General features: G+C 41.5%; 1 protein-coding gene across 1 annotated transcript; it reads left to right on the forward strand.

The window, feature by feature from the left end:
* The first annotated feature begins 8671 nt into the window (after positions 1 to 8671).
* Positions 8672 to 23443, forward strand: trhra (thyrotropin-releasing hormone receptor a). Its single transcript, XM_053881078.1, has 2 exons — positions 8672 to 9710; positions 21770 to 23443. The coding sequence occupies exons 1-2, from the start codon at positions 8910 to 8912 to the stop codon at positions 22208 to 22210; spliced, it is 1242 nt and encodes a 413-aa protein (XP_053737053.1). The 5' UTR covers positions 8672 to 8909; the 3' UTR covers positions 22211 to 23443.
* The last annotated feature ends 538 nt before the right edge of the window (positions 23444 to 23981 follow it).

The following is a 23981-nucleotide window of genomic DNA, read 5'->3' on the forward strand; positions in this document are numbered from 1 at the left end:
CACAAGCTGAGGTTCATTCAAGTTCATTCAAAGGAAGACCTGCATCGGTTTCAACAACCAGATATATGTCAAAATAAGTTGATGTGCAAATATATTAAAGCCATCGACAGCGACATTCCATTTGTCGGTGGATATTTTATCTGTTTTTCTGGTGCTTAATGAAGTAAACATCTAGATTTTGAATGTCAATATGATACATTATTAACAACTCCAAATAATGCAAATGAGTATTTTAACATGAGGTTCACGACTCACAAAACAAACTGTGGATTATACTGTGGGCTCACTCATTAAACAAGAGGCTAGACCGTGTTGTTGTGGTGGGAGAGGCACAAATCAAAATTGCATCGACAGGCACAGAGTCAACATCATATTTGAAAGGTATTATTTTACTAAGAACTTTGGAACACAATGTTTGGCAGACTGCAATAGATAAACATTGTACAGTGGCTGAGAAGTGCAAAACACATTTACAAACCTTTGAAACAAATTTAGAAACTCTTGGAACAAAGTTTGAGTTTGAAACTATATTTCTAAGTTGTAAATGTGTTTTCAGAGGTTGTGCATTTGAACATCTCCCTGCATTTAGTTGACTCCCAGTGTATATGGAGGAGCAGAGATGTTTGCTGATCACAGCTTCTAGTTGTACTGCCACCTACAGTTTTGGAATGACAACATAACAGAATGGCAACATAAACGGGTCGGTGTGAACGCGATGTTTTCTGTAAACAGATACGTTTGCATGGATTATTAATATTGTTTTATAATTATTTGTTATTATTTTTTATGAAATAACTGTTTCAGATAATAGCTGGCGACCTTCGAAACGTTGGCAGAGGCTGCCTTTGTCTGAATAAATGGAGTGTGACTCTGCAGGTGAACCCTCATCGTGTGTGTTTGTTGCAGTTCACTGAAGACAGTGAAGCATCAGTTTAGATCCACACAATTTAAACTGTTATTCATGACAAACTAGTGATCTAAATGTGGCGTTTCAGTTTCCTCTGCAGGATTAGAGCATTTAATACACTTGTTGACAACAAAACTGGAATCTTATTCAGCTGAGAGGAAGAATTGAAGGCTTTAAAAGATCCATTAGTCAGTTGTTGCATGTTAGGTTATCTACTTCAGTATATACAAATATAATATTCGCACTTCTAAGTAGACTTCCTCTGCATGAGCCGTCCATAACCATCATATTCCTGCCTGCAGAGAAAATGCTATTTCAACAAAACAGTTATAGTTGACAGTCGACGCTGCAGGTGTCACTCAATGATGAAATGGTCCTGCAGTGCGGATATGGCAGGAGTTTACCTGCAGTCCTGAATCCCAAGAGTGAAGCAGTTCCTCTCCTCGGCCAATACAGACACTAACTCATCCTTTTATGACTGCAATGACCGTGAATCATTGAATCCTTTCTTTCTAGCGAAAGACAAATATTTTAGAACAGATCTGCCGCCAAGAACCAGGCCTTCCTTTTATTCATCCATGAAGCTCTTAAGCCTTACTATTTATCTGAATTATTTTTGCCACTTTATCCCCCCCAAACTCTCCTTGACTCGGGTAATCCATCTGGTGGTGGATCCCTGAGTGAAACCAGGAAAAGGGGGATTATTTATCTATTCAATTTTTACAGTTATCACGGTGCTTTTCTTCTTTTCAAGCAATGCACAGTCAGCATTTTTGACAACTGTAAAGCTTCTTTTTTAGGATTGATTTCACTTCAGTGACACTCATGTCATCTTCTCGCTTCACACTCATACAAATAATTCTGAGACGGAACTGAACTGCTTCCAGTCATTTTGTTGATGTTCACTGAGGGAACTACAGACGGCTGTTTAAGGAGACGAGATTTCAATGAAAATTGAAAAATTGAATTGGGTTTTTGTGGGCACTAAACATAATAAAATGGCTTTCGATACCAAAATAAAGCCAGCTACCAGTCTGAAGTTGCTTTTTTGAAATTACGGAAGTGAGGACATTCATCATGTTTAAGGAAAGATCTCTGGCGATGTAGTACTGAAGCAGTGGAACGAAAATCATACGAAACAACTTGAAGCTTCACTTTCTTCTTCAAGACTTAGAAAAGCATCCAACTCATGTATGCGCTAGTTTTTGGGAAAGAGTCCACTCATGAGCCTCCATTCTGAATTGTCTGCAGACAAGGTGACAGTGTAAAGGGAAACCAGGATTCAGACAAAAAAAAGATAGGTCATCACTGGGCATAAAAGGCTTAAAGTGTCTAACAGCTATTCCATATGCAAACATGTTAACTCCTTTAGGATTTCCAACCCGATGTTGCATCAACTCACGAGACTATCTATTATATCCAGTACCCTTCAGCAAATCGTGGAACAGCTCAACTAAATCCCGGTTCACGGTTGATAATTTGTGTTTCAAATGACAGAAGCAGCTTTGATAAGATTGATTTGTACACCAAATGGAACACAGAAAAAAAGTCATCTAACCATCTAAAGATAATACGATGAGAGGAAACTCGTAGGGTTAACATTGCTGTGAACGGTTTTCGTGGCAGCTCACTGACCAGAGTGAGCCATAGCTGGCTGTTTAAGTTAATGAATATTTAATGTTCACCAGCTGAGGCGGTTTTACATGAGGAATGGACGAGTGAATTCACTGATGAAAAAATGAGGAGCAGCGCTGCTTCATTAAATATGTCTGATCGCAGGATTATTTTATTTTATTTTTACTTTATCTATCTTTTCAAGGTCCAATACGGATTTCTGAAAACATGAATAATTTTAAAAGGCTTCAAAAGAATATTTGTATTAGATAGAGTGTATATTATTATAGATTGTAAAATAATGTTTGCTTTTCATTTTCACCTGGAGAGGAGCAGATTTCAAAATTAATTTAGAGGAAATTTGACAGTGGTATTTCACAGTTCGAGGAACTACACGAGTTGGCAAAATAAAATGGATCAGCAATGATGCTTGAACTGGCTGTATGGTCCGTTAGGGACAGCAAGATGGCAGCAAACATCAGCAGTCACAACTAGAGGAACCGATCGGGTTGAAGACATCTACAAAAACAGTGATACACCAGTGATTTTGCTTGATATCAACACAAAAATAAAGACATAAATCTTGACGACCTAGAAGCAATCATCCATGACCTAAACTATTCTAGTCACAGCCTTTTTGAATCACCCCATTTCTTCAGGCTCAGAGGACGGAGGCTGATCTTTAGTGAAATATCTCATGAAAGCAGAGTTACAGGAGGTGTTGCATAACTTGCCATCCTCACCTGGTGCAGGACTAATGTTTTGTGACTTGTAAATCACTCAACCAAGGCGATAGACTAACCTGCGACGAATCAATACTCTCATAAACAACTTGGTGGTCTCACTTTGACATCACCGCTGAACACATTCCTCACGCAGCAATCCAAACGTTTCTGACCCCGCGGTGAATTGGGTGGCTTCACCTCTATGACCCCCTCGGCGGTGAGAACTGATGAGCTACTGTCGCCTCCAGGCTGAGCCCAACACTTCATTTAACCACTCTGTGATACGCTGTGATGACCACAGGGAGGATCAATACCATCTCAACGTGAATCACGGCGCACCAACCGTCATGGCGAGTTATGTAGAGGCGAATATGAAATCACTGGAGGGAGCAGAGAGAATCAAGGGATGAAAGACTGATCACGTAAACCATCCTAATCCTGAGACACCAGCAAACATCCAGGGTAAATATTGGAACCTTCTCCATCACTTCCTAAATCACAGTCTATGCCCTAATAGACCCAGTCATGTGTGATTTATTATTATCATTGATCGTAATCTAACAATGCTATAGGCAACCCTTTCTAAGTCCTTTTTTGGCTCCATGCATGAGTGCCATCAACCATGGTGTCAATCTGAGATTTCCACATGCAGCATGGAACCTAAGGCAGTTTTCAGGGCTTCAAATATTTGTATGATATTACTTATAACCAGATTAATGAGAGATGTGAGAAGCTCCACAAGAGATGAACCTATGCAAGAGGTAGCACCAAGGGGTGACGGATTGCGGCCTCATCCACGTTATTTTTTTACCGCCAATTTTTAAAAATGTACTTGTTCGACACAAGGTTGTTATATATAGCCCCCAAAAAACATTGAAAGTGATGAAAGCAACTTGATGTCATGTCTTCTTTGTGGCACTGTCACCAACTGTCCAAAAAAAGGGGGAAGAAGGCATGTGCATACCACAACATGGCAAGCAAGGCAGTGGACCCACCACAAGGTGAAGCTGTCAGGGAATTGACCGAGACATTGGAGAGTGGCCAATGTTGGGAGGTGCTCAAGTGTTTTTGAGCAGATCTGTTAAGGGTCGACCACTTCACCTCACAAAATTTGGTTTGGGAAAATAAAGGTTGAGTTCAAATATTGTTCATAGTTATTTGTAAACGATATTTGGTGTAACTTTTTCCTGGTGTGACATCGCCGTTCTCCAAAACTTTTGGACGTTTTCACTCCGAAGGCCTCAAGTACCAGCTTTTATGAAGTGGACTTTTGCAGAGACGCCACAGTCACTCAAAATTACGGTATTCACATAAAAGAAAGAGAGGATCGGGGGAAGGTGGCACGGTGATATGTTGTACTGCGCTGTATCTGTAGCACCTCAGAACAATATAGCGGCAGAAACACCTATGCTGTAGCGCTACTGATGGTAAACTGGTTTCCTCAGGATGAGAGGCCTGTCTGACACAGCACTTATGTGCATATGACTGTCACCATCTTCACCATCAGCCATCACCACAATGTTCAGGTGCAGCGAGGGCAGAACAGACACGTCAGACAATTTTCTAATGGCAACTCCAAGGTCACTTTTTGTTACTGCTAGTACAATAAGCCATTTACAGTATAATTCCTAACATTTTTCTACTATCTGTAAATACAGGTTGAAATGTCAACAAATAAACGATATATCTTAAAAAAAATAATGATAACCTCTTTTATCAAGAGCAGAAAGTGAAACTGAGGAATGTATCCAAGCCCATTACCACATTACCACAAGGTTAGTAATCAATTGTACTAAAAAATAACATACTTTCTCAATGTTTCAGAGGTTTTTATTGTACTTAGAAATGTTGGCATGACCAGGGGCGAAGAGGTGGACCATGATCCCACAGTGCCAGTAGAATCACATGTCGTACTGGCATGATCTCCATTGAATTTGAACAAGATTGAAGGACATCACCAAAAAGTAAAAGCCCAAATCTCTGCATCTCACTACACTGTCACGGTTAATAACAAACCACTGACACAAAATTATGTGTACTCCGGAGCCATCTCTTCATCTGTGAGCATCAGATGGAACTGAAACCATCCAGGACAACCAATTAAACCCAAATGGAACTCACAAACTCACACACCGTGTGCCGGCACGTACAAATCAAGCCCACATTTATGGAGACTCATCTGAGACTTCAAAGGTTGAGCCATTATTTCATCTATCATGAGGAAACTTTCAAAAGTTTTGCTGCTGAACAGGTGGTGCCTCAGAGCCAAAGCACTTGACTGTGGTATAAACAGGTTCTCCAGAGTTGGCCTCAGATGTATCCATAATGAAGCAGCTGTTGGACGAAACTTTGCTGTATTTTTCATCTATTCTTTCATACCAGGTTGATGACTGGCAAACATCATTTGGGAAATAAAGCCCCTATTAGCTAAATATCTCTCCCGCTGGTGTCAGAGGCAACACTGAAGCGCTTCCTTTATTAGCTGCTGCTGATAACTCATCAGTCCTCATGAGACGGCGTAAACAGAGCCGGAACCAAATCCAGAGGGTCTTTCTTTTATACTCGTGTATCAATAAAAGAGAGGCAAGGCTTCAGGAGCGAAACCTTAGTGTCTTCAAATTGACCGCTCACTATTTTCCCAGATGGCTGAGTCGCTTGAGAATCTCCTGTGGCATTTGTGGCCACTAAAAGTGAGACCTTCATGAGCTTTATACCTGAGGAAACTGAGGGCTTCCACTATAGATCTGAGTCTGGCTGGAGTCGAAGGAAATGTGCCTTTCCATTTACACCTTATTCAGTGCTTGTCTGAGGATGTGTCACTGTCCTGGATGATCATGGATATGTAAATAGAAAAAGCAGTGCCAGCAGAGCTCAGTAACTTTAGCCTTTTGAAGAACAGTCTTAAATATTAAGGGAGAACAGCGCAAACAAGCCCTGTGAGTGAATATTAAATTCAAAGTTCACACAAAACCACCATGAGCCAAGTGCTTGGTGTGGCCACTGGGGACCTGCTTTTTTGAAAATCAAATGCGTCTGCTGAATTATTTTCTCTCCACTTCTCCAGTTTAAATGTTCATAGCACAATTTTTTATACATGTAGCACCAAGATATCAAGAGCAAGCCTTGCTTACACTAATAGAAAAAAAAACAACCTTAAAATGATGTTCAGTTTTCGCATCTGAAATTGTTGGCTTTAGAGAAACTAAATGGATTCATATGATATGATCTGATTCTTTTATGTTGATGGAACTCACATCATGTCACTGGACCAAACCTTAACTCGTTGCCTTGATCCAAATAATTTAAACATTAAACCACTGATACGCAGAGACTGAACTGATCCAATGTCGTCACTCTGCACCAAATAACCCTTTTTTCATATGACAATTTATTCATTTACAAAAAAAAACATTTCCTAAAAAAGACAAGTTACTTGGCCATGACATCATTTTTCAACAATTTATTCTTAAATATTTGTACCATATAGAATTGTATGTCCCACCTGAACAGTAATGAAATTACAGTGTGGTTCTCCTGGAGATTGTAGAGCATTTCATTCCAGCTGCCACCGAAGGCAAGTGATAAGATGGAACACTTGCATTCAGATAACTGTGAATATTGTCTATTCTAAAACGCGGAAATAAAGAAGTCCATCTACTTTGACGGTAACTCTCATGAAACCAGACTTAAACATCGCACCAGCTCCAATGTAGCTGGCTAACATCCACATGTGGAGACGCTTTGGAGGAGGCACGTGATCCTGCTTAAATGACACAAAAACAATATGTGAGAGCCTTTGCTTTGGTATCTTTACACTCAGATGAAATGTCTCAATCATGAGACCAGTTTTCACGATACATCCGCCGTGCTGTGCTGAAGCAGAAGTGGTCTTCCTGCTGGGCCACGTTTGCTCAGGCACACATCACAAAAACTGCTGACCATGTAACAAAATAAACTCAAACATTTCAGCCAGACATTTTGTGTGACATAAATGTATTCATTGTTTTCATTGGAAGATAGAATGAACAGCAGTGGAGAGCTAAGAGTGCTTGGGAAAAATGGAGACCGTAACCTTTAAAGAGCTCCTGGATAATTGAGATGAATCAAAAGTGTTAAATGTTGTCAAACGTTCACTTGTTCAATAAATTAATACACTTTTTTTTTTCCAAGCTTTGATGCTCAGTGTTGCGCAGCATCAAAGTGTTCCAACTGCCATCAGAAAATACAACATAAACATGATGCAATAGCAGTTAGAGATGACTTTCAGCCATAGTTTTACCCCCATTGCATTACGAGGCCCATAGATGTCAACATAATTTTAATAAAGAATCCACATATTTCATGTTTTATCTTGCTTTTTAAGCACTATATGATGCGGGTCCTTTCAGGTTTGGTTTGTGGCTGATCTCATGCTGAGAGTCACATTGACATACAGTAAAAACCTCCACCAAGGAAGTAGTGATTCTCATGTCTGCCTGTTAAAATACGATCAATAAGATGTTCAGTAGATGTCCATAATGGTGAACAAATGATGCTTTTGTTCCGGAGGTCCGTCTGGATCCAGCATTGTTCTGAAGGATTCCTCATTGACTTGCATGACCTGTTGCTGTAGGAGCTCACACACACTGCTCTGTTTAGAAATGCCAAACAAAACAGACCTGAAATGACCTCCATGTGTAGGTGGCGGCTAAATGTGTTGTTATCACTGTGGGACTCATGAAGTGTATCAAATCGAATCACATCTAATCTAATTATACCGTCAACAGTGTGTTCGGATTCCTTATCATAATTCATTGATCATTGCAATCTGCGTTTGAAACTTGTTCCACCATTTATTTGTTGATTTATTTTTCAGTGAGGCAACAAATAATTCCTTCATACAAATCTTGAATCATATTAATCATTTTACTGTACACTGTGTTTCATAATTCTAATTTTCTCTGTGGAGTTCTGCACTCTCTCAGTGCTTTTCTAGTTCAACTTTCAATCATAAATGAGGTTTAAATGGCTATTTAGAAATAAATTTTGACACCCCTCACATTTGAAATGAATCTAATTATTATTGTTTTGTTTTCATTTATTCAGTAAAGTTAAATAAATACATAGAGAATATATACAGTAAGCTGAACTAGATTTCCGGGGCATTTCTATTTTTGTTAAAAATATAGGTTTTTGTCTTTTTCAAAAAATATATAAATTAGGATTTAAAGTTAATTGAGAATTCCATATATGTAATTTAAAAAACTTCAGCTTTTTAAAATGTTGATTCAACATGATATTATACTTGTATTCGTTAAGCTATATGACATTGGAAACTGAATGTGTGCGCCCAGTGCGTGTGTTTGGAGTGAGGCTCGCTCGCTGGAGCTGGGAGGATCTGCAGGAAGCTCCCATTCATGAAGGAGTGAGCAGGGAGACCACAGGGCGGGGAGCGCTCCTCTTCCTCACAAACTTCTCCAGCGCCGTTCGATTTGCCTCCCCAGCCTTGAAAACAACCAGACAGAGAGAGGAGTATCTTTTTTTTCTCGTTTTCATGGAGTCAAAAAGTGGACCTCCAGGGGGTGAGATGAAGTTTCTGGAGCTGTTGGCACTTGGACGGTTGGTGTTTGCGCATCAGTCAAAAGCCCTTTCCGTCATCCACGAAGCGCTTGAGTGACTGTGCCATGGAGAACCTGACCACGGAGACCATGAGTGGGGAGAATGGCACGTCCGTGCCGGACAACGCGACCCTCGGGCTGTGGACGGACTACACTGCTGAGTACAAGGTGGTCAGCGTTTTTTTAGTCTGCCTGATATGCGGCGTGGGGATCGTGGGGAACGTTATGGTCATCATGGTGGTGCTGACCACCAAACACATGCGGACCCCCACCAACTGCTACCTGGTGAGCCTGGCCGCGGCGGACCTGATGGTGCTGACCGCCGCCGGGCTGCCCAACATCAGCGACGCCCTGTACGGGCAGTGGGTGTACGGCTACATCGGCTGCCTGGGGATCACCTACTTCCAATATTTGGGGATCAACGCCTCCTCTTGCTCCATCACGGCGTTCACCGTGGAGCGCTACATCGCCATCTGTCACCCCATCAAAGCCCAGTTCTTGTGCACTTTGTCCCGGGCGAAGCGCATCATCCTGCTGGTCTGGACTCTCACCTCCGTCTACTGCGTCATGTGGCTCTTTCTGTCCGACACCAAAAAGTTGGTGTACGACAACGTGGTGCTGCTGAGCTGCGCTTACAAAGTGTCCAGAAGTCACTACCTGCCCATCTACTTCATAGATTTCGCGGTGTTCTACGTGCTGCCGCTCATGCTGGCCACGGTTCTGTACGGGCTGATCGCCAGGATTCTCTTCCTCAACCCGCTGCCTTCAGACCCGAAAGACAAGAAGAAGAAAAGCGACGCGAGCAAGACGAGGAGGATGGTCAGCACCAACTCTTCTAGCAGCACCACCGCCGCCTCCAGAAGACAGGTATGTGCGTAAAAGCGCTGCGCAAAGACACGCGCTTTTGAATGAGAAAATTGGCAAGACTTCACAGTTGTAACATATTTGTTTTGGAAAAACATGTTACAGCAGTTATGATCTAAAACCCACTTATTTTTTTATAAATACACTAAGTGTGGCACCAGAATTTGGCAGTGGCATGTGCCACAAGTGACAACCTATAAACACACCTCCGCCATCAACACACACGTAAAAAGCTAAAGATGTGAAAAAAAAAAAAAAGCTGTGTGACCACCTTTGTCAAAAGCATGGTCCGGGGGCCAAATATTTCCCATGAAGTCATTTTATGTGACCTGCAAGGGCATTCAATAGTTGTTCAAAATACTGCTTGGTGTGTGGACATTTTTGCACGTCTGACTGAGTTTAACACCTTCAATGACTCCATGTTTCTCCCAAGAGCATATGGGGAAAATTAATTTTGTTCAGTCTACAGTGAAATTTTCAAGTCGCTGACTGCTGTAAACCAACCAATGACTAGTGCAAGTCTATAGACCAGCAACTGTGCGCAACCATGTGTGGTTTGTATTGCTGAATTTCTGGGTGATGAATGATCCCTGAGAAAATGTTGGTTGAAATGTTTTATTGATTTATTAATATTTATTTATAAAGTAACTGTTTTGTAACCTGGTCCATGAAGGGTAGGCGCACAGGGGCGCACCAAGAGAGGGCTTCCTGGCTCTATGCAATTAATCCATCCATCTTGAATGAAACCCTGGGATAAGTCAGGTATCAACCCCTTTACTAGTGCAATTACATCCATGTCACATGGTCTTATTTTTTTATCAACTGCATTTCCATGTCAAGTTATTTGACTATAATCAGTTTTCAGTATAATCACAAATACAATTTAAACTAGATTTTTTCTACTTGCTTCGCACGGGAAGAGCTCAATAATGACATGAATAGTTCGTCTGTGATGACAGAAAGTTTTGCAGCCGATTGATATGGGCCCAATAACGAAAGCCCAGGTGCTGGTGTGACAGGACTGAGCAGCCTCTATGGTCTTCTGACTCTCACTGACAGCTGCAGAGTGGTTTTGAGGGAGACTTGCAAATAAATAAATAAATAAATAACATTATATAAACATAAGGCACTGGTAAGTAGATAATGGTAATATATTTTTCTGATATTTCTGTCTCATTTGCATGTTCAAAATCCACATTCCCTGGTGCTAGAGAAACTGAACAGAGAGACACCAACCAGTCATAAAAGCAGACCCATTTTCCTACTTATGGTTCTAGGTTTTTGCTCAAAGTTCATGTTTGTTGGTTGATTTATTGAAATGTTGTCTATTTCACCACTCTGCTCACCGTGCCAATGAGTGCAAAAAAAAAAAAAAAAAAAAAAAGAAATCTGTCAATTGCAATTCCCGCTCACTGAAATGTATACATTTTTTGGTCCCTTTTTCTTTGCTGTTCAATCCACCCACGAGGCAGAATGGGGACAATCGAGACTATTTTGAGTTTTCAATGAAGACGCTCGACTGTCACCTAACCAAAGAGCTAATTTTACACCTCCACATGTGACGCGTGTTTTGTGAAGTCCTGAAATAGAACTGAATCTGCATATCTGACGAGATGAAACTGCAGAAAATCATCACACCTCTCAACTGTAATGCAAAATGTTGATTTGGTGGTGTGGCTTCCGCCTTTGATACATGGTGCTCATGGTGGCCCAACACCATTTATGTGACTTGCAGTTAGCTAAGTATGTATGTATGCAGTTAGTAAGTATGCTAAGCTCCATGAAGAAACTATTATAGTGCATGTTGACTTTGATGTGCTCTAAAACACAATGTGGTTTTCTTGAACAAATAAAGCCAGATATATCCAGGGGGTGAATTAAAGGGCTACAGATTCAAACCTAAAACCTCTCAAGTGAATATGCAACTGAAGAACAAGATCATCTAGTTTGGATTGATCTTTAAACCAACTGTTTTTGGTTGGTACTGAGAAAACAGTAGTCAGATCATTGAAAAGCCGCACACTATGAGCACAGACCAACACAACCAATGATAAGATAGATGAAGTACATTGATAGAAATAGGTGTTTTATTTTGGTGGACAGTTGTTTGTACCCTGCTTGCTGTCAAGCAGTCTTTAAAAATGGCCTTAAATATAATTTAAGCAGAAACTTATATTTGATCAAAACCACATTCCTTTCAATATTTGAAAGAAGTTTGTGTAGTGATTTGATTACAAAATAAATAAACAAATAAAATAAGTAAAAATGAAAATTATGCACATTTAGGTTCTATGCTATATAATAAAATGTAACAAAAAAAATGAGATAGATACTGAAATGTTGGGAAAATCCCTTTTTCTTTTGTAACACAAGCGTGGGCGGATTCCAGAAGTGCTTCTGCAATGTGGCCGGAAGTCGGCTCGCTAAATATGCAGTTAGAAACAGTTCCGTGCACCAAGGTTCCACTAAACATTTTGCATTGTCAGCCTCATATATAAATATATGTAATTATTTTCAAATAAATCCTTTTGAATGCACTACACCTTTGCCTGACAAAAATAAATACAGTGGTACCTCGGATCTCGACCCCAATCCATTCCAGACGGCTGTTTGAGAAGTGAATTGTTCGAAATCTGAATCGATTTTTCCCATGACAATGAATGGAGAAAGAAATAATGCGTTCCAAGCCTTAAAATAGTCTTTTACAGGAGTGAATGTAGAGTGTCTGCTGCAGGTGCGCTGTTCCTCTATGTGTGTGGCCGCTGCATGTGGGAGGGGTTGCCGAGTGAGTGACGTCTCTCCAGAAGTGAAGAGGTGCCCGGTGCGTGTCCAGCTCTGAATGTGCGCTTCTGTGCAGTTTGGCTGTGACAAAGTCATAAACCAAGTCACGCTCTGTCCCAGACTCGCCTCATCCCTGTCCCGGCTCCAGCCCACAACAGGACATCAAACCCTGGAGTGTGCGCAAAAAAATCTAGAAATTTTTGTTCGAATTCCGAGATGTTCGAAAACCGAGGTACCATTGTATTCCATTTTAAGACGACATGACTTCTGAAAAAAGAATTTGGGACCCACAGCTGGATGCTGCAAATCAACAATAAACTGGTGTATCCATCCAATATTGTATATTAAAAGAGGAACGTCATTGCATGCAATTTCTATCCTTTGCTTTGTGTTGTTTAGCTACAATCAAACCTTCAGTAAAGCAGCTCCAAGATACACTACTTGCATGCAGCGTCAAGAGACTAAACAAGATTAATGAGTGACGGAGTTGTGAGGGCGAAAGAGCATCGAAGACGGACAGAAGGCTTGAGCACCCTGGGTTAAACAGAGAGCAGCTACTCAAGACAAATGAGAGCGGTTTTTAAATTATTCATCCGTGCCACACACAGCTATCAGTCACCCAAGCAATGTTTAATAAAAAAAGCAGAATTTTAATGCAAATTGCTGCTAAAATTAACTGAGGTCTTGCTGTCAACTCCCCTGCTGAGAATCCCTTCTAAAAATAGCCAACCAAACTTTTTAAGGCTAAACCCCAGGTGGACCACACAATGACATGCCTGCTTATCAGATCAAGGTAGAAGCCTCCCTGAAATGACAGGAGGGTGTGGTACCCTCAGGGATCTCCTCAGCAAACTCCTGCGTAAATAAGCTCCTGCTATCTCCCTCCGTGTGGTTTTATCTCCGGCAAATGAACACATTTGCAGGTGTCTCTGGTCAACCGTGTTTAATTGCATTATTGTCAATGCTACCAAGAAGCCACCCTAGAACGAATTAGTGAAAAGGTCAATTTGAAAAAAAGACCTGAGAGCATTCCAGTCTGCGGCTCTAACACAATTACATTGATGTTTCTGAGCACCGGGACTGGCTTCCTGTTATTTTTAGCATGCAATCGTGATTCCACCTGTCAAACATATGAACTGCATGTTCAGTAACAGGTGATCTCTTTGTATTAAACCCAAGCCAGACCCATTTAGGTGCTGTAGTTCTCCCTGTTTTGCGTCAGTCAACGTATATAAAGTCGGCTCTGTCTAAAATGTTATATACATTTACACATGTATATATGGGGAATTTGGTTCATCGTTTCTGGTCAACATGATAAACCAATCTCACATTGTCATCTAGTCATGTTGTCAGCATTATTTTTCATTATAGTTCCTTTTTTCTCTTCTCTGAAATCAGATGATACACTGAACGCAGCTGAACGCTGATCCACGGGATACTCAGCATAATCAGCAACTCTTGTTTCTGATGTATCAAAGCGCCATGGAAAGAATTAAATATTCATGTTCAGCGTTTTTATTTTTGCCACTTTACACACGCACAACACAGCTGAGGAGCAGGAATGAAGACTAGTTTTCCACAGCTCGATGACAACATTACAAAGGCACGAGTCAGTGCACAAAAGGGAGGAAACATGAAGGCTTGAACGGTAACAGAAATTGAGTGTCAGACCTTCCAAACAACAACTTGTTGATAAAGCCCGAGCTTGTAGTAGATTAAAGCCATAAATATTGTGATGAAGTGCCTTTCATGTGTCTGTATGGGCCGATGATGTGAGGGTGGCAGGTGAACAGAAGTGGAGCGAGGCTTAGTGTAAAAGTCATGCTCTTTCGATGAGGCTGGACTTCTCTGTTACCACTGGAGTACGTGTTGTGGAGTGCTGAGTCGTTACATATAAAGCTGGCATCACCACTATAAGTTGCCATTCTGGCGTCTGCAATGCTGCGAAGTACAAACAAACCCTGCACGCGCTTGTCAGCCTTAGTTTTTTTAGTCAAAAAACAACACCGCAAACCAAACCTTGTCAGGAAGCTCAGGTTGCAAGTACCTTGATAACTCTACAAAGGCGTTCTCTTTGATGGAATCTGTGTGGGATGATTCCCAGCAGTCGATAGATAAATGTGACCCGGAGCACGACCTTGTTGCAGCTCTCGAAACATCATGTACTGTAACTACACCCTCACAGCTGAAGTCTCACTGCCTCATCAGTCCAAACATGAGCACTGATATCACTATTTTAAAAGGCTGCCGCTTTAAATGGCTAGAGGTAAAGGTTATACTCCATGAGAAGACTTCAGTGTGACTAAGTGTACACACATCTGATTACTACATTATGACCGGCCACCAAGTGGCAGCCATATTGAGTTGTAAACTGTCGTTCACCTTGGGACTATGAGCGTCACAGCTGCTCTCAGTGTATTTCCTCCCGTGGCTTCTACTGGGTAGAAGTCCAGTCCAACCACCTTTGTCACTGTACCTTCACAAGGTGAAGCTCCAGTCTGTGCTGGTGGTCGAGTGTCACGCTGAACGCACACGCTGTCACTACGAGCAGAAGCGGCGTCTCTTTCTGTCTCATGTAATGGTCATTATCATAGTGTGACTGCTACACTCCTACAACATAACGTCCACCTCCCTCGTCTCTTTGTCTGGGGGGGCGGTTTGCAAACTGTATTCACCTGGAATCTTTGACTGGCGCACACCCACTAACAGATTGAAGATACAAGTTCATGTAAAGCTACATCAGACTTCATATTTGCAACTTGGCTTGTTAAATGTCGCAATATTACCTGTCGAAATTTTGCACTTAAATGTGGAATAACAAAACCTCCCATGGTTGCCCAATGAAGACTTTGTGAACCAACCTGCCAACAGTGGCATCTATTTATTGGACTCACAGAAATAGGCATCCACATGTTTGCATTGAATTTAATCACTTATCCTTATCCTCACCTTACTGCTCCAGCTACCGTGAAGTGATGGAAGAACTCTCCATTGACTTTAATGCAAATATTCTGTGTTCCATAACAGTCTTTTCACATATTTGTTCCACTCATCTCCCACTGTCCTGATGTGGGTTTCCTTTAGGGTCCAGATTTCTAATCTCACCCATGCAGATGATACACAACTCTATTTTTCAGCATAAAAAAGCAGCCATGAACCAAATATATGTTCTGTGCATCAACCCATTGTCTAGCTCATTGCAGTGAAGACTTAAATCTGCCAGTAAAAGAGAAGCTAAAGCTCAGCTCACTGTTTAAATTTCCTGACTGGAGTTTGCGAGCCACAAGGATGAAGAGGCTAGGGATGGGCGATAACTTATCTTACACGATACGTTTGACAGCAGACACCGGTGTGTGACAGCTGTGGACAATGTGGTGGACTTTGGTTCACAATCGTAGTTTTAAACTTATTTTTAATAAAAGGAACCTTTCGTAATGACACTGGTCGACTGTAAGTCAATGAATCCGTGTTTATTTTGTTCGATGGAGTGGTCCTCATCGGTTTCCTGACATGGTTCTCTGCCTTGGTTCGTATCAACACATGCTCCCGCATGTCTCCCGCTAATTCTCTAAAAAGTGATAGTGAAATCTTCAATAAGGCAATGGAAAACCACCATTAGGAGAGAGAATAGTGAAAAGGTTTTTCATCACACAAGACAAAGGACTGCCAGTTTGTGTCATGATTTCAAGGATAGAATATGACTAAATGATCATTTATTCACATTATTTCTAATATGTCTTCAATAGCATCTAGGAAATGTGTGCAGACTGGTCCATAGTTAAAGTTAACTGTTAAGAGACATGAGATACAGCAGACAGACGGTTCAATTTAACCCCTAAATACAACTGGCAGAGCAGTCTGTCAGACATGAGCGGCTTCTACCAGAGACGTGAAACATTGAATTTCTCATTATATTTCAACATGAACAAATGATGATGTTGAGACAAACTCCACTCCAAGTTTCATCATAAACAGTTTCAAGTCAGTTTTGTAGTGTGTCCAACACATGGAATAGAATGAAAATGGATTTATCGTGATAATTATCGTCGCCAAAATTTTATTGAGATAACTTATTTTTGTCCGTATCGCCCATCCCTATCATAGGCCCATTTATTGTGCATTCATTATTTGTTCAAACATCGCCTGGTAGATCTCATAAATATAATTTTTTTGACTGATGAAACCGTGTCGTTCATCTGATTATGAAAATCCCCTTCTATCCAATTTCATGTTTTAAATAATCCTTTCTGCTACATTTTCAAATCCAGATCAAATCAAGGACAAACATATCAGTACAAGGATTATTATAGTGAAATGCACTTGTTAAAACACATTAAAAATGTGTTGTTAAATCCGTCTTTATCTGGGAGCTCGCAGTAACTGTCACAGGGCCCTCGTGTGGCAATGGAAGCATTGGGTTGATTCTCAGTTGATCAAAGGGCCTAATGTTTACCAAGGAAATACACCTCCTCACCGCTACACCATGGCTTTGTTGCCAAATTCTAACTTGACCTGAAAGTTGCAGCAGAGATCAAGACTCAACCAGAGCAAGGAGAGTTTCTCCAACCTTGGCCAAAGTTTGTCTGCCTGTGTTTGGACTGGAGCAATGAACTGTGGCACCTGCTTCTAAAAGCTCATCTGATTCAGGGTTCAACATATTGAGTGTGTTCTCCACTGATCTCTGACATCAAAAAGACATCCTTTGAAGTCTCTCTATTCTGCAACATCCCCCCAACATTCATGTGACTGGTTGACTAGCAATATGAGCTGGGTGACCAGTGAGGACAGAATAAGTCTCTCTTGAGGGAGTCAAAACAAAATGAAAATCCAGGATGTGTTTCTCATAAAGGCTGATGGGATTGCTCTAATAGAGTTGCAGGAAACTAAGTGTGAAATTTGTTGCGTGTCTTCGACCAACTAAACCGTGTGATGCCTAAACCAGCTGGACATTGCAGTAAACCTAAAACACCCTTGAGTAGTTCTATTGTAATGACTTAAAAGGGCTCTAACCCTGCATGTGGAAGTCTTCTGTTTGTTGTGTTTAAAATGTCAGACTTCTGTCCTACATGACGTCAAAGTGCCAAATCATTTTGAACTCCGTTCACAAGACAGTCAGACTGGACTGGACCAGAACAACAAAGTTGTATGCAGTATTGCTATGCAGACGCTGCAGAGAGAAAGACAGGTTGAATACTCCTTCACCTTCACCTTCTTCTGCCGCTTATCCGGGGTCGGGTCGCGGAGGCAGCATTCGGAGCAGAGAAGCCCAAACTCCGCACAAACCTCCTCCAGCTCCTCCCGGGGGATCCCGAGGCGTTCCCAGGCCAGACCGGAGACATAATCTCTCCAGCGAGTCCTGGGTCTTCCCCGGGGTCTCCTCCCGGTAGGACATGCCCGGAACACCTCCCCAGGGAGGCGTCCAGGAGGCATCCGGATCAGATGCCCGAGCCACCTCAGCTGGTTCCTCTCGATGTGGAGGAGCAGCGGCTCCACCCCGAGCTCCTCCCGGATGACCGAGCTCCTCACCCTATCTCTAAGGGTGCGCCCAGCCACCCTGCGGATGAAACTCATCTCAGCCGCTTGTATCCGCGATCTCATCCTTTCGGTCATTACCCAAAGCTCGTGACCATAGGTGAGGGTGGGAACGTAGATCGATCGGTAAATCGAGAGCTTCGTCTTGTGACTCAGCTCTCTCTTCAATACTCATATTTTCAAATGGACTTTTCGTAGGCGGTAGTGGTTCCTGACATTGAAATGCATGTCCATTCTTCAGGAACAAGAGCATGACTGACAGATTGAAATAGCACATTTCATCGACCATCACATTCCCACTCCTGATGCATCCATTAGCAACTGTTTTCAATTGAGCTTTAGCATCCACGAGTGACGATGGTTACACAAGGGCCAAGAAAACAGAATTCTTGCGTAAGATGGGACTGTTAAGACGTATGTAAACTGCCTCGTCTGATTATTGGAGAGACATTTGAATCCTCTTAGTGCGACGACTCTAAATAGATAGCGCAGTTAGCAGTTCGATTAAGCATGCATGTAGCTGTTTAGCACGACAATTATCAGACTGGGTGATCTGCACCTGTCTGAGCTTCTGTTGCAAGACGGAAGAAAACACTGATCGAAATCATCTGCCCTTTATAACTGCCTTCCCACACACTGCACACACAAACACCCTGTAAAAAAACACTAACCAACAACCCGCGATCACGACTATGTAACGCAGAAAACCAAAGTAACATCTGAAAGCTCTGTCAACATTTCCCCTCCCACAGGCACAAACATTTGGGGCTCAAGCCAGAACAAAGAGCAGGGAAATTATTTTATTATTATTTATTGTCACTGAAATAAAGTTCTTTTGTGTGTCTGTTTCGACATAAACGTGTTCTCCATGTGGATTATTCATAGCTTATTTGCATGGGACTGGTCAGTGGCCTAGTATTTAGCACATATGGCTTTGAAGCGAAAGGTTGCCTGCTTGTCTTGCTGCTTAAAACCTTTAAGTTTAAATGAATTTATTCCCCTCAGGAATCTAACAAGGAAGAAAAAATTATGAGTCCGTGAAATGGCTCTAAAAGAAAATACAAGTAACATCCGACTTACGACCACCCGTACTTGCTTTGCTTTTTTTTAATTTTTTTTATTCAACGTCTGGAACCGCAGCACGTAGCAGCCCAGCATCGCGTACAACAGTTACGGCAGCACAGTATTCCAACATCTCACTCTCACACAGCCATCTAGCACTACAGTTGTTCCTATAACCCTCTCCTCAGCTATTTTGAATGGCATGCGACTTACGTCCAATCTGACTTACGAACGGTCGGATCTGATCTGATCGGAACTGATCTCAGTCGTAAGTCGGATGTTACTTATAGTCACTTTTGTGTGTGATATTGTTGTGAAAAAAGAAAAAAAAATCTGCAAAAATCCTGATGAGACTGTTGGGACTTTCAAAAAATCAATTATCGGTATCGGCCAGGAAAATGCGTTGCATGTCAGAGTTCTTCTCTGGATTTTCTCCCAGCTTTGGGGGGTAGAGTAGGGTGATGTTGCAGTTACTTAGCTTCGTCTTTTACATTTATCTGAGGTGAGTGAAGCAAACACAGACATCTATGAAAGACCCTTCGTAGGCATGGTGATGGCAAAATAGAGTTCGAATGACATGCAATGAAGTTGAGAGTTATAGAATAGCTTTCGCTGTTCTGTACATAATTTTACATTGTTATTAAAAGAAAATTACTACAGTTCCCTGCCGAGGTCCAACATCATTTTAAAAGCCTGTGACAAGAACAGAATTGGGCCCCTTTAACGTCACAACATTACATTAGTCATATTAATCCTCTGCTGTCAGTCAGGGACTGCAGCCGTTGAAACATTGACTGCGGCTTTTCTCCGCATCATTTGCTGAGAAATATTTGGACATTAAAGGTATTTTACGGCGGTCGAGCTTACATCTTGAAATTAGACTCGGATTTTAAACTTGGATTATTCGACTTGGATTTTGCCTTGTCAGCATCAGTGAACAAGAGTCAGAGATTGCTTTCTGAAGAGTTAGAAAGCAGCGGAGCAGCCGAATTAGATCCGAACACTTGTGTGACACTTGTGCGTTTATCAGTGAGAATGATTCCCATTCTGGTGCCATCATGGAATTTGCTAATGCTTCTACCGCATTATTGTGCATGTCGGACTTTTGGCTTCATGAATGAAACAATTGAGCGACTGTAACATTCTTATCCGGTGCATCCTCCAGATGTGTAGTAAGATTAGTGGGCGTTCGGAGGCCAAGCGAAAACCCTATCAGTCTTTCAGGAAATACAGCGTGAATGTTCTGCAGCAAAAACAGAGTCACTTTACGCATTGTTACTCGCTGACTTAGAAAAATAATATTACAGTACGTGTTGTGCAGTAGTTCCACCCACACTGTGATACAGATCAGACTGTGTCAAAGTCACAATTTTGCACTTGAAACAGTGTTGGATAACCCACGTGGACCAATGCTAGCATCAGTGTTTGGTCGCTACTTTAAACATTATGGCCCACCGTTGCATAATGCCATTGACTGCCTTGAATTGACAGTCGAAAACAGTGATAATCTATTCCCCATACCTGGTCGTAATGGCCATCATCTCACGTGGAGTACAATAAACTCTGACAGAGACTGGATTCTTTGATTGATTTCCAGTGTGACTTCAGTGATTGGAGCCTGGAACACAGTTAATTCCCCTTTTTTAACTTGTCTGCTCTGAGGGGGCGACTTTCTGGATGGACAACCTCTGACTGTGCGAGTCCAGTTTTAATGACCAAGTCATTGATTGTCTCATTTGAAGTCTTTGTCCACTGTGCTAGGTGTAATTGAATTCCTGCCGATTGCTCTCTGTGAGGCATTTTAAAGGACAAAACCTCAAGATAACAAGTACCAAGTATTACGACTGGAAAATTTCTACGAGTGCGCTGTCACTGGCAAAGCAGCTCATCTCCACCTGTGGAGCGATTTTCACCCAATGTTTATTTTTCACTTTTTAGAATTTAATCTTGAAGTGATACTGAAGTCAATGGGTGGAAGTAGGGTTCTAGGACTTGCTCGCACAACCCAGGAGAAAGTTAGCAATACAGTCTGTCAGTGTGGTGAAGATGTCAATGTCAGAGCGAGGTGTAGAGCATTAAGAATCAACTTGTATCTTTTTTGAGTTGTCATACCAACAGGTAAATAGTGGGCAGAAGTGTCATATCCTGGATGGAGGCAAATATGTTATGCCATATAATGGACCTCTCTCTTTGAAGAAACTTCTTCCAGCCCATCTGAAGGAAAACTAGGGTGTTCCCAGGTTATGGTTCTGACTGGGGGCCCGCTTCCATTGAGCATCCTTGGAAGCCTCAGAACCCCCAACTGGCTTCTCTCGACATTGCGCTTGGCAGTTGACTGATCTCACCCTCTCACTCAGATGAAGCCTTTAGCCTTCCTATAGTCTGGAAAATTCGGATGAGGGTCGGAATGTACAGTGCCAAGAGTTTTGCCCTTTGCTCAGCTGTTTCTTGTCCATGTGTGAGTCACTTTGCACTTGTGTCTTTATCGAAGTTACATTAAAATTATGTGCATACTGTGCAGTAAACCAAACTTGATGGATGGTATGAGTGATGGTTTAAACAATGAATGCAGCGATGACTTCCTTTTCTGGTGCAAAGGTGAATGGGTGGTTGGAAATGAATGTCCAGGTTTGTTGTTGTTGCGGTGCATTTGATCAACAGTAATCTAAATTGTTTTTTTTTTTTAGGTGACCAAGATGCTGGCTGTGGTCGTGATCCTCTTCGCCTTGCTTTGGATGCCCTACCGCACCTTAGTGGTGGTCAACTCCTTCCTCGATAAAGCTTACCTTGACACCTGGTTCCTGCTCTTCTGTCGTCTCTGCATCTACCTCAACAGCGCCATCAACCCTGTCATCTACAACGCCATGTCACAGAAGTTTCGCGCGGCCTTCAAAAAGTTATGCCACTGCGGGCCACAGCGCAAGGAGAAGCCCACGTCATACCGGGTGGCCCTCACTTACAGCGTCATAAAGGATCATTCCAATGGGGAAAGTCCTGACCACTTCACCACAGAAATGGATGAGCTGAACACAGCTAGCGATCAGTACCTCTCGTCCAGCATCATGTCGTCCACCAGGAAGATGCCGTTTGAGGAGCCGTCTCTGGTTGGGAGGGATGTGAAAGCCTAACTGACAAACAAACAAACGCCTCTGAAATGATTCTTGTAGGATTCCTTGACATGAACCACTCTTCAGGCTTTGAGCTATGTTGTTTGTTTGTCCTATTGTTGTGTTCAATAGTTGCTATTGGAGCATGGTTCTGGCTGAATTACATGTGGAATTGAAATCTCTTAATGTACTTGGGTTCAAAGTCGAATTGTTTGAGTCACTTTTTATCAAAAAAATGTATTGACAATTCCACTTGAGTGTTATTGTTCAGTGATTTCATAAGGCAGTTGTTTTAACCACAATATTCAAAATAAAAACACCCATACATTACATTTTTTATCGTACTAGTGTAAGTAGTGTAATGTAGCAGATTCACCAGGAAATATCAATGATGACTCGAAAATTCTTTCATGGAAGTGGTCGTTGATCTCTCATGAATGTTCCATAATCGTAGTGTACAAATACAAATAACAGTAACAATAACAGTGTCAACAGTCGACATCGTCCATTAGAGTACTATGTAGCTACAGATGAGTTTCCACTCTGGCCAATGTCCACTTCCGAAAGCGACTCTGGTGTTCAATGTGTTTTGGCAGGAGGACCTTGACACCTATTTAAGCTGCCAACATGAATCAATGAGCCTAGCTTCCCGTGACCAGGCGTGTTGTCCATTTTGACTGCTGCAGTCTCTGAACACCCCACAACAGAGGAAAAGCAGAACTCACTATTTTCAGTGGGAGTTCATTGTGTTACGGTTGAGCAGGTTTTCTTCATCAACATGTTGTACTTAAATGCAGTGTTGCCGGGTCTCCAAAAGTAAAATAAATCCCCAAAAAGATAGACAGACAGACAGACAGACAGACAGACAGACAGGTAGATAGATAGATAGATAGATAGATAGATAGATAGATAGATAGATAGATAGATAGATAGATAGATAGATAGATAAACCACCTGGCAACACCACATGGAGGATTTGTCCAAGTTTGGATATACATTTCACCTTTCTTCCAAAAAACGTCTTTCTTTGTGTGTCGGTATCGTGCCTTCAAAAAGGAAGTATTCTGTTGTTTCTCCAAGATGCTGTTTTTGAGACTGGTTTGGACGACATTTTATGTTGTACGTAAAGTGTAGTTAGTTCCTGTGGTCTAATCGCCTCACAGTCCTTCACTAGCTGAAGGGTCAACATTCCAAACTGTGTTTGTCTGGTGAAGAAGAAGGAATGAAGGTACTACGTTGTCTTTCCACTCAGTTGTTGCTCATTGTTGATAGTGTTGAAGATATTGTTAACATATATATATATATATATATATATATATATATATAATATTTTTTTTAAACATATATATATATATATATATATATATATATATATATATATATATATATATATATATATATATATATATATATATATATATGTTTAAAAAATATATTTTATTATTATTTGTTACAGAACTCAATTTGTTCCTTGTTGTTTATTATAAACGTATAAGTCACCGAAAATGTCTCTTCTCCCAAAAGTTGAGCAACTTATTGCATAAACATTTTACTGTGACAAAGAAACAGATGGGAGATTAGAATGTCACCATCTGTGGAAATATCATGAAGACACAAGGGAACAGTCAGAGCAGAGACGACTCACTCACAACTGAAACAGTGTTTTCTTTCCAATCTTCTGAGCCTGAACACTGGTCTGTCTTGGACCTGAGCTGGGCCAGTGAAGGTCAGCGGACGCTGCTTTATAATGACAGAGATATGTGTAGCCCCAAGGTGCAGACAGAGGGGCTGT

Source organism: Synchiropus splendidus, chromosome 12 (assembly GCF_027744825.2).
Source record: "Synchiropus splendidus isolate RoL2022-P1 chromosome 12, RoL_Sspl_1.0, whole genome shotgun sequence".
Taxonomy (NCBI): Eukaryota; Metazoa; Chordata; class Actinopteri; order Syngnathiformes; family Callionymidae; genus Synchiropus; species Synchiropus splendidus.

Excerpts from the sequence above, each read along its gene's own strand:
- trhra (XM_053881078.1), top strand. The coding sequence starts at position 8,910 with ATGGAGAACCTGACCACGGAGACCATGAGTGGGGAGAATGGCACGTCC. Across the intron at positions 9,711-21,769 it reads CCGCCGCCTCCAGAAGACAG|GTGACCAAGATGCTGGCTGT; the intron begins GTATGTGCGTAA and ends TTTTTTTTTTAG.